Source organism: Heterodontus francisci, chromosome 26, assembly GCF_036365525.1.
Source record: "Heterodontus francisci isolate sHetFra1 chromosome 26, sHetFra1.hap1, whole genome shotgun sequence".
NCBI classification, from domain to species: Eukaryota; Metazoa; Chordata; class Chondrichthyes; order Heterodontiformes; family Heterodontidae; genus Heterodontus; species Heterodontus francisci.
The window spans coordinates 65,069,113-65,081,144 of NC_090396.1; the positions used below are offsets into that span (position 1 = coordinate 65,069,113).

Consider the following 12,032-nt stretch of genomic DNA (forward strand, 5'->3'; position numbering starts at 1 on the left):
CCCTGTTGCATTGATGGGTATTAACTCCCTCCCTGTTGCATTGATGGGTATTAACCCCCTCCCTGCTGCATTGAAGGGTACTAACCCCCTCCCTGCTGCATTGATGGGTACAAACCCCCTCCCTGCTGCATTGATGGGTACTAACCCCCTCCCTGTTGCATTGATGGGTACAAACCCCCTCCCTGCTGCATTGATGGGTATTAACCCCCTCCCTGCTGCATTGATGGATACTAACCCCCTCCCTGCTGCATTGATGGGTACTAAACCCCTCCCTGCTGCATTGATGGGTATTAACCCCCTCCCTGTTGCATTGATGGGTATTAGCCCCCTCCCTGCTGCATTGATGGGTACTAACCCCCTCCCTGCTGCATTGATGGGTATTAATCCCCTCCCTGCTGCATTGATGGGTACTAACCCCCTCCCTGCTGCATTGATGGGTATAAACCCCCTCCCTGTTGCATTGATGGGTACAAACCCCCTCCCTGCTGCATTGATGGGTAGTAACCCCCTCCCTGCTGCATCGATGGTTACTAACCCTCTCCCTGCTGCATTGATGGGTACTAACCCCCTCCCTGCTGCATCGATGGGTATTAACCCCCTCCCTGCTGCATTGATGGGTACTAACCCCCTCCCTGCTGTATTGATGGGTAGTAACCCCCTCCCTGCTGCATCGATGGGTATTAACCCCCTCCCTGCTGCATTGATGGTTACTAACCCCCTCCCTGCTGCATCGATGGGTATTAACCCCCTCCCTGCTGCATCGATGGGTACTAACCCCCTCCCTGCTGCATTGATGGGTACTAACCCCCTCCCTGCTGCATTGATGGGTACTAACCCCCTCCCTGCTGCATCGATGGGTATTAACCCCCTCCCTGCTGCATTGATGGTTACTAACCCCCTCCCTGCTGCATCGATGGGTATTAACCCCCTCCCTGCTGCATCGATGGGTATTAACCCCCTCCCTGCTGCATCGATGGGTACTAACCCCCTCCCTGCTGCACTAAACTGCCTCACCCTCTCCCCCGCTTTGCTCCTTGTTAATAAAGCTAAATTGGTTGCTGGCAGCGCGCTGCCTGTTGGGTAGGTCAGGCTGTGGAGGTCACCAGGCTCCGCCCCGCCCGCCATTGCTCCATGTGCCGGCCGCTGTCCGCCGGGGAGATGCTGGCGGCGCTGGGGAGAGGGACGGGACCAGCCCGGGGACTGCTCAGGTACAGGGGTAGCGGGCATTGGTCTCGGTGCGTTGGGTCGGTACGCTGACGGGCGGGTAGACCGAGGAGGGAGACCGGGGCCGCATTCTCTTCCTCCCCCTCCTGGAACCGAATCCGGTTCCGCCCGCGCCTCCCGCCACCTGGTCTGCCGACAACCCTCTTCCCCGGGGGGCCTTGCCCCCCGCTCCCCTCCCTCACTCCTCACCCCCCCCTCACTCCTCACCCCCCCCCTCACTCCTCACCCCCCCTCACTCCTCACCCCCCCTCACTCCTCACCCCCCCCTCACTCCTCACCCCCCCTCACTCCTCACCCCCCCCCCCCTCTGAGTCCAAACCCAGAAGTGAAAAAAAAGGAAGCAAAATAAAGGTGGGATTAAGGAAGAGAGATAAAAAGTAAACAAATTAAATCTGCAACGTTAATCTTCCGAGGGAATGAGGCTCCACGCTTCTAAAGTTAATTTTTCTGAGCCAGAGCTTGTTCAGTTATTGCCACTTATTGCACCACTGAAATCTCATTAAAAATGTTAGGGTTGGTACAATTAAGTCCATATTAGTGTTGAACTAGTGGGAAAATATACCCCAAGTTAACACCATTACAGTGATTTTGGTGCCAAGTATATTGGCAACGATTACAGGGCATCCTGTGGAGGAGCAGGTATCTCTTCTAGATTTCTGTGTTTAACTGGACTTGTGCAGATGCTGGAAGTTACTATCCGATTTACTCTAACAACAGATAGCCTCGCCATTATTGCAGCAAAATCTGGTCTAATGAATTTTCAGAAGTGGTCTCCCTATGGAGAACAACCAGCTACAGGGGAACTGTGTAGCTGTGTAACTGCATTCTGTCCACAGATGCCTCCCATTGAACTTTCCCTTTCTGTTCAATCTTTGACAGGCGAGAGTTACAAACCTTCTGTGCCCGACGGGCCCTGAGGACCAGCACCTGCAGTCGTCATGGCACCCTGGCAACACCGCCCCTCGACACTGCTCCCAAGGATTACTCACCAAAGATAAAGCAGCTGGTGCAAGAAATAGCGAGCCTAACACTTCTCGAAATCTCCGACTTAAATGAACTGCTTAAGGTATGTCATTGAAAGGCCTCCATTTGGCAAGGGATCTATTTACTTTATCTTGCAGGTCGAAATAGCCCTCTGAACGCGACAGGAAAGCGCGATTAGAATGAAAACCTGTAGGCTCACTCGCAGCCCCCGCCTTCTGCTGACTGCGTAGATCCAGGGAAGGAGGTAATGGGAGAACTCCTCCTGATCCCGCATCCTACATCCCATCCCTAGTGAGGGCCATAACTCAGTGAGTAGCAGTCTGTTTCAGGAGGTTTTGTGTTCAAGTCCCACTCTGCACGTAATCTAGGCTGACCCTCCATTGCACTACTGAGGAAATGCTGCACTGTCTGAGGTGCTGTCTTTTGAACGAGGCATTAAACCAAACAAAGTGATTCTTGACAACGCAGCTGGCTGCTGACATCAGACTGCGCCAATCTGCGCACATGCACAGACGGTCTCCTACTCTCTGCGCGTGCGCAGCGTTCTGCATTGCCAGGACTGGTTGGCGCATGTGCAGATGACGTCGTCATGTAACGCAGGGGAGAGAGCAGCCGAAGACCTTGGTGGTGGCTGGTATGCTCTCCTCTCTTTTCCCCCGCTCCCCCCCCCCCCCCAGTTGTGAGGTCTGTCTTGCTTTTCTTTGTTCAGAAGCAGCACAGCACTGAGTGTTCTGTCAGATTGAAGTTTAAGCAGTAACTCTGGCGCCACCTCACACCGTGTGTCTTTTGTAAACTATCCTGCACTGCATTCTCCCATCTCCTTTAATATTGCAGAAAACATGGTCGAAAAACGCAGGCGTTAATTTTGAGAGAATATATTGGGAACCAAACAGTTGGTTATTTGGTTGTGGTTTATTCTGGGAGTTGCACTCTCAGCAGAACATGGTGCTCTCTGTGGAGGGTGTACAAGTACCAGATTCTGAGTGATAACTCAGTTTGTCACAAGACCCCATCTCTGAAAGCACGAGGACCCACTTGCAACATGATGCAGAAGCGGTGACAATAGGAAATTACTGGGTGGCCAACACAAGTGCAAGTTTGAACATATTCTGTCTCTGGAGATGGTTCATGGAAAGCCCAGATAGGAGCTTTGTGCAATGAACAAGTGTGCAAATACTTCCCACCGAGCTGCTTTTCATCAGCTCCTTTATATATGCAGTGGTCTCTGTAACTGGCTGGTGCCTGTTATGTTGGGCTTATAGTTTAAATCAATACTTCCTGCAGCTAGATTTACATGATTGCAGATTTCTTGGGTCGTGTGCTGAGTTTCTTGTGTAGTTCTTTCTGTGGGGTGATGGGAATGTTGAATTAGTTGTGTTGTTTGTTATATCTCAATGCCAGTTAATGCTCTTTTGTTTTCACAGCAAACGCTTAAAATTCAGGATATTGGAATGATGCCAATGGCTGGAGCAATAGCAGCTGCTCAGCCTGTTTCCCAGGTAACTGCCATTAGAGGAAAGTCCCCCCCCATTGCTGGGCCGGCCACCTGCCTTGCACTCCCTAAACGCGAGCTCGTCCAAAACTCTGCTGCCCATGTCGTGTTCACCTGTCACCCCTGTTCTTGCGGATCTACGTGGTTCCTGGTCCATCGATTTTAAAATTCTCATCCTTGTTTTCAAATCCCTCCATGGCCTCAACTGCTCCCTATCTGTGTAATCTCTAGCCCCGCAACCCTCTGCAATCTTTGCACTGCTCCAGTTTGGGCCTCTTGTATATCCCTGATTTTAACCACTCAGCTTTTGGTGGGCATGCTTTCAGCTGCCTCTGGAAATCCTTCCCTAAACATGTCTGCCTCTCTACTTCTCTCCCTTTTATGGGCGCTTTCTAGATGCAAGTTGTTGTCGTAAATGGGTCTGTTTAATATCTCGAGGATAAAATCCCTCAAAGGAGCCAGATGCCCTATTAATTGGGTTAGAACGCAGGATGCTGCTGGGGCTGAAGTGTGGGATGTGCTAGGTGAGATACTGATAGTACAAGTTGAAAGTGCACTCATCCAAGAAAATGTTTTATGCTGAATCCTTGTAGTAATCAATAGACCCGGACTATGCTGTTAACCTGGCAACATACATTTCTTGTTTGGTTAACACTGCATTCAACAACTGCCCAGCAAGGTTACCCTGTGTTTTATAAAACAAAAGCAGTTCAATATCATTTGGGCAATCATTTTGTTTCTGAGATGGTGCCTTTCCTAATTTCGAGGTTACAATGTAAAACCCTGAGCTTAAAGTTGGGATGTTGTAGCATGGACATACAGTCCATATTGTAACACTGAGCAGCAACGCCAGCTGAGATTATCCTTGCGGTACAGTATTTGCTGAATGCTCCCTGGCCTGCTTCTTTGTCCTCTCTAATCTCTCTATTGTTGCATTTCTCCAGCAGGCAGAAGATGATGCCGTCCCAGTAAAGAAAGAGAAAACGCATTTCACGGTGAAACTGGTGGAATTCAAGGCGGCGGAGAAAGTCAAACTTATTAAAGAAGTGAAGAACTGCATTCCTGGGCTCAACCTTGTGCAGGTGAGGTGATCCTCCCTTCAACAATCCCATAGAAACTGGCTCCCCAATGCCCGGGACAGAATGTGAACCGCTGTGGCTCAGTGGATGCCACTCTTGCCTCTGAGTCAGAAGGTTGTGGGTTCAAGTCCCACTCCAGAGACTTTGAACACAAAATCTAAACTGACGCTGCTACTGATGCAGTGAAGGGCGCTGTCTGCAAATGGGTTGCTCTTGTCCATCTGACTTTTATCGCTAAATTGACAATTAACTTTTTGACTTGTCTTTCTTTTTGATATTTCACAGTCAATTGAAGAGGGTGGGTGGGGTCAGTCCCACTGCCCTGAGCAAATGTAGAATCAGGGATAAAGGAATTGGGTAGGAAAGTGGGTTTGAGGTGGATGATTGGCGGTGGTTTTATTGAATGGCAGGACGGGCTATATGGCCAGTTCCTGCTCCTGTTTGTTGGGGTATAACATTTTGTTTGTGCTGTTCGATCATCGAGTGCCCCTGTAGTACTGGGGGATTCTCCCTGTCACCGACATTAACACTATGTACGTTTGTCCCTCAGGCAAAAAAGCTGGTCGAATCCCTTCCTCAAGAGATGAAAGCCAACATTTCAAACGAGGAGGCTGAAAAATTGAAGGCTGCGCTTGAGGCAGCGGGAGGAACAGTTGAACTGGAATAATGTTGTTCTTCCTGCCAATCCTCAGCCTATAGGCGACCACGGAGACCAATTTTTAGGCCTTCCTCAGTCCAGTGCACCGACTGGTATCTTGGAGCTTCTGTACTGTGTCATGGGACTTATAAAGTATACAACAGGGAGTGTAGTTTGACCAAGGTATTGTTTGTGTGTGTCTACATATTATGATTTTATACCACTTCTAAAGTGCTAGAAGGTGCAGTCACTTGTCAGATAGGAATAACGGAGGTACTGTAAATGCCCACCTGTACAGCAGCCTTTACTAGGAACAGACTGAATCTCCATGTATGGCAATTGTCATTTTCATCCAACATTAAATGAAAACATTTTTTTTTAAACTCCAAAGCTGAACGTGTTTGATATGCCACCAATTGTTCCCAGCTGCCTCATATCTTGTGCAAAGTCACTTTAGAGTGTAGCGATGGATCCGGAGAGCAGGAGGGTAATTATAGAGTTGAAGAGCAGGCTTCAGTAAAGGGCGATCGCCCCTGTGCATTTGTAGGTGTGAAGTTAATAATTAATAATCTTTCCCACTACTGACTTTGTTCCTCACATAAAATGGACTGAGCATAATGATGAGTGAAGAAGTTTCAAATTAGAGAGGGTCAGCGTTTCAGAGGTATTTCTGGTGTGTTTAAATTGCGACAACACCAAGTTCAGTTCTTTTGAGTTGCATCGAAGGTTGTCGGTTTCATTTAGCAAATGGTGTCCTGTAAACAGGCTGAAGGATTCTGCGGTGTTAATAACTGCTGTGCCCAGTGTCGCAGGTTTGGTGGGTGTGAGAGGTAATTATTAATAAGGATAACATGCCCCTAGTGGTGCAGGTCTCTGCTGATGCAGTGGTCAGTTTAAAGGAAGGAAATCCTCTTTTGTGTAAGTATTTGTGATGGAAAATATTTATCCCTCAGTCAACATCACAAAAACAGATCATCTGGTCATTTCATCTTGCTGTTTGCGGGAGCTTGCTATGCATTTCCTGCATTACAGCAGTGACTACGTTTTTTTTTTAAAAAGTACTTCGTTGGCTGTAAAGTGCTTTGAGACATCCAGTGGTTGTGAAAGGCTATATAAAATGTAAGTCTTTCTTTTCTGGGGTGCATGAGCTGGTGCCATGCAAGATGTGAATTAGATTAAGATTAGAAACATTGCCTTTTTGAACGGCTGGTAAAGTTAACCAAAGTGTTTTAAATAAAGAAATAGGATGATTTTCTCGGAGGGCTTGTTGGCAGGTGTTTGTCTGCCTTACATTCTGTAAAGTGAGATTGGGCTGCATTAAAAGAATTGTCGATTTGCAGCTTTCTCTGAATTCCCTCCACCCTTCCCTCTGCAGGATCTTTGAGCCTGAAGGTTAAGCTTTCACGCTGTCGCTGGATTCCTGCAGACTGTTGTCGAAAGTTGTGCTGAAGTCAGGATTTTCTGTAATGAGTTGTTCATAACTAGCTTGTTAAGACTGACCAGATTTGTCACCTTAAAGTCAGATTTGTTATAAAATTGTCCCAACTTTTTGCAGTGAGACACTTGCTGAAGGTTTTGTTTATACAGAAACTCCAGTTTTCTCAACTTTTTCCTGACATGCTGACTCCGATTAAAATCATGAAATCTTACAGCAATGAAGGAGGCCATTTGGCCCATTGCAGCTCTTTGAAAGCTATCCACTTAGTCCCACATAGCTTTCCCCATAGCCCTGCTGATTTTCTCCCTTTCAAGTATTTATTCAATTCTCTTTTGAAAGTTATTACGGAATCTGCTCTTACCATCATTTCAGGTAGTGCGTTCCAGATCGCAACAACTGTCTATAAAAGGATTTATCCCCATCACACTTCATGCTGTTTTGCTGATCACTTTAAATCTGTGTTCCCTGTTACTGACCCTCCTGCCAGTGGAAGCAGTTTCTCCACAATTATTCTATCAAAGCCATTCTTAATTTTAAGGCAGCTATTGACAATTTAGCCACTAGGTAGCACAGTACTGGCACATGGCAAATGCAGCCTCATCCACTGAAACGTCACTGTCTGCTACATTCAGGCAGCTGCCAATAATAAAGATGGCGCTGCTCAATTTATCACAAAAAAACAAATTAAACCCAAACCCCCTCGGTGGCTGTGATTACCGCCTCCATCCCACCCCCAACAATATCCTGCTCCCTTCTACCATCTCTGCTTCTCTTTTCAGCTCCCTCCCACGCACATCTGCTCGCTCACCGCCTCCTCCCCCCTCGGCCACCCCCCCCACCTCCCCCTCCCCCCTCGGCTGCTCGTCCCCTCCCCCCTCGGCTGCTCGTCCCCTCCCCCCTCGGCTGCTCGTCCCCTCCCCCCTCGGCTGCTCGTCCCCTCCCCCCTCGGCTGCTCGTCCCCTCCCCCCTCGGCTGCTCGCCTCCCGGAGAAGCCACAGGGATGGTAGGCAAGCAGCAAGGCAGGATGGTGCAGCAAAAAGTAGTAGGGAGTGGGAAATTGAAGCGGGGATAGTGGAAGGGAGCGGGATTCTGTTCAGGGGAATGGAGGCGACGATCACATCAATTTAAGGGTGGTGCTGTCAGTGTGCACATGCGTGCATTCATACCGGGAAGGTGGCAAATGTTTACACACACTGATGATTTTCACTTTCGCTCTGCATTGTGGGAAGTCACTCAGTAATTTTAAACACCTCTATTAAATTTCCCCTTAACGTTCTCTGCTTTAGGGAGAGCAATGCAATTTTTAGTCTGTCCAGGTAATTGAAGTTCCTCATGCCTGGTACCATTCTATTAAATGTCCTCTGCATCCTCTCGAAGACCTTGACATTGTTCCTAAAGTGTAGTGCTCAGAATTGAACACAGTCTTCAGTTGAGGCCTAGCCAATGATTTATAAATGGCTAGTTAACTTTGTTTTTGTATTCTATGCCTCTTTTTACAAGGATCCTGCATGCTTTTTTTTTTAAGCAACCTTCTCAACTTGTCCTGGCACCTTCAAAGATTGCTGTCTGTAAACTGTCAGGTCTCTGTTCCTGCATGCCCTTTAAAGTTGTATAATTTAGTTTATATTATCCCCTTCCCTTCCAAAATGTATCACTTCACACTTTTTAAAAGCTAGTCTCGGTAATGGTGACCATGAAGCTACCAGAATGTCTCTAAATCCAACTGGTTCGCTCTTATCCTTTAGGGAAGGAAATCTGCCATCTTTACCTGGTCTGCCCTGCATGTGACTGCAGACCCAAAGCAATGTGGTTGACTCTTAGCTGTCCTCTGGAATTGCCTAGCAAGGGACTATATTCAAGAAGGCGGTTTACCACTACCTTCTCAAGGGCAGTTAGGGATGGGCAATAAACAGCGACATCCACATCCCACGATTGAATAAAATAAAATTCATTATGTTCAGTTTCATCTGCCATGAGTCAGTCATTTCATCAGTCTATGTTCCTCTGAAGTCTGCCACTATCCTCAATGTTTGCTACTTTTCCGAGTTTCGTGTCATCTGCAAACTTTGAAATTGCGCCCTATTTCCTCATCTCCAGGTCATTAATGTATATCAGAAAGAGCAGTGGTCCCAATCCCTGGGGGACATTCTGTGCTGTAATAATTCTGTGAGATATCTACCGCTATACTTCCCTCCAGCCTTAAAAAAAAAACTGGTCACTACTACTATAATAAAAGCAAAATACTGCAGATGCTGGAAATCTGAGATTAAAACAGAAACATGATGAAAGGTCATCAACTTGAAACGTTAACTCTGCTTCTCTCTCCACAGCTGCTGCCAGACCTGCTATTTCCAGCACTTCCTGTTTTTAGTTCACTTCTACTCTCTATTTTCTGTCTCTGGTCCAATTTTGTATTCACACTGTTGCTGTCACTTTGATTGCACGAGTTCAATTCTGTGAATTAGGTTATTATCTGGTACTGTATCAAACACCTTTTGAAAGTTCATATCACTACACCAACTGTTCCACTCTCATCAACCTTCCAAGAACTCAAATCAAATTAGTCAAACATGATTTTGTTTGCATTTTATTAACCCATACTTTTCCAAGTGCCAATTAATTTTGTCCTGAATTATTGTCTTTAATAGTATCTCCACCACTGCCATTAGGCTGAGTGGTTTATCCCTCTCCCCTTATTTGAACAGGGATTTAACATTTGCAATCCTCTAATCCCACTCTCTGCTCATTTTCTATAACTGTTTAATATTGTATGTTTTCATGCAACTATCTAATTTCCTTTTTTGAAATTCCTGAGGTCTCGGCTCCAACATAGGAGCAGGAGGAGGCCATTCAGCCCCTTGGGTCTGTTCCGGCATTCAGTGAGATCATGGCTGATCTGTGATCTAACTCCACCTTTGCCCCATATCCATTAATACATTTGGTTAACAAAAATTTATCAATCTGTTTTACATTTAACAATTGATCTGGCATCAATTGCCGTTTGTGGAAGAGAGTTCCAAACGTCAATCATCCTTTGTGCATAAAAGTGTTTCCTAATTTCACTCTTGCAAAGTCTGGCTCTAATTTTTAGACAAGTCTCCTAGTCCTAGACACTCCAACCAGTGGAAATAGTTTTTCTCTCTATACCATATCTTTTCTCCTTAATATCTTGAAAATTGTCAAATCACCCCTTACCCATCCAAATTCCAGCAAATACAGCCCTAGTTTGTGAAATTTCTTTGTAATTTAACCCTTGGACTTCAGCTATCATTCTGGTAAACAGTGGTTTGTGGAAGAGAATTTTACATTCTATTTGACTTCTGTGTAAAAAAAAAAATCTAACCTTTAATTTTGTTGCTATGAGTTTAAAATTGGCTTCCTTGTTACCATCTCACTAATGTATGGAAATAATCTTATCCTTTATGAACTTGAAGATCTCCAACTGGTTACCCATTAACCTACTCAGCTACAAAAAAAAAAATCCCTAACTTTCTAAATCTCTTAAGTAACCCCTTATCACGAGCAAATCTACACTTTTCCCATTGCTTTTCTATCCTTTCTATAATGAGCTCCTAGTGCTTCAATTGGCCTATTTGAGGTCTTGTAAAACTTTACCATTCATCCCCTTGCTTTTGCATTCTGTGCTTTAACTAGACAGTTAAGGTTTGTGTTTGCCTTTTTTAAAATGGCTTTATTGGCTTGCGCTGCCACCTTTTAATGACCTGTGTATTTGCACACCAAGGACCACCTGCTCCTTTTACTTCACATTTCTTTGTACTAAACTGCAGCTGCCATCTATCTGCCCTCCTGGACTGGAGTCATCCTGCAGTCTTCATTCATCACGGTCGCACTGATGGACCTTGGGTTGCTTAGGAGTTAAATCACGGGAGTGCGTTTCTGTACAAAGGGTAATTGAAGTCTGGATTTGTGAAGCCCCTTTCCCTGCTCTCCCCTCCTGACAGTAGTGAATCCTGCTGGCCTATGGTTCCCTAGATGTCAGGAGCCCACTGGCACCGTACCCAAGGGCCCTTACGACACACATGAGGCTGGAGCAAGATGATCAGATGGGTATTTTAAATGTGGGGAGCACCTTGATTTTATCCTCATCACAAACACATGCTTCTAGCAGAATCGAGTCGGGCCCTCCCTCATGGCTGGTCGTGGACAGCTATCTAGTTGTACCTTTACTGCCCCTCCAGCTAAGCCAACACAAAATGTGGATGATCTTGGTTTCTATGGTTGAGAATGACATGGGGCGGCACTTACCATCCGAACCAATGGGAAAGTTACAGCCAGGGTTTATTTTTGTTTTTGTTTGTTGGGTTGGGGAGAGCTTCCATCCCGCCAGCTGAATTATATTCCTGAGCCCAGTATTCGTACTGGCCACTGCAGTGAGGTGCAGAATGGATTAGATACTGGATGAAGCTCCTGGCGCTCCCAATTACGAGAACTTGCATTTATATAGCACCTTTAACATATGAAAAATGCCCCAAATCACTTCACAAGAGCGTTATCAAGCAAAACTTGACACTGAGGTACGTAAGGAGATATTAGGACAGGTGACCAAAAGCTTGATTAGAGGTAGGTTTTAAAGAATGTCTTGGAGGAGAGAGAGGGGCACTTCAGAGCTCAGGGCCTAGGCAGCTAAAGGCACAGCCACCAATTCTGTCAGCTTCAGAAGAGCTGTCCTTACTGGTGGGTAATAGTAACTATGGTCAATGATATAAAATGGGTGATGTTGAATTATCCGCCCTTTATAACCCACGACTGATTTTCCATTCATGTCACTGAAAAGGAGAGTGTACAGTGGGCAGCTAACTTGATATTGGTAGTGGCACATCATTGTCCAAAATTAAAATTACTCTGCATATATACTGGCATTTGCCACAGTGACCATGCTACGTGATTAATGATCTGCTGAATTAGTGGCAGGTTACAGTCTGTTGCAGAGTATGAACTTGCTTCTATGAAGGAGGGAGGCACAGCTACTTGCAGCATTGTCCCTTCAGTGAGTTCCAGTTTAAATATTCAGACAGGTGTAGAGTATCTGTGCTACTGTTCTGGGATTTCTTGTGGACCACTCGATAGCAGGAACCTGTTTTAACTTGCATCTCATTTGCTGCAGGCAGCACTACCCTCTGGTGGTGTCTCCTTGTGCTGTCTGATGCTAAGTGCCGT

General features: G+C 46.2%; 1 protein-coding gene across 1 annotated transcript; it reads left to right on the forward strand.

Moving 5' to 3' along the window:
• The first annotated feature begins 1,091 nt into the window (after positions 1–1,091).
• mrpl12 (mitochondrial ribosomal protein L12) lies at positions 1,092–5,799 on the forward strand. Its single transcript, XM_068058438.1, has 5 exons — positions 1,092–1,208; positions 2,104–2,290; positions 3,633–3,707; positions 4,645–4,782; positions 5,330–5,799. Exons 1-5 carry the CDS (start codon positions 1,132–1,134, stop codon positions 5,444–5,446), a joined length of 594 nt encoding a protein of 197 aa, XP_067914539.1. The 5' UTR covers positions 1,092–1,131; the 3' UTR covers positions 5,447–5,799.
• The last annotated feature ends 6,233 nt before the right edge of the window (positions 5,800–12,032 follow it).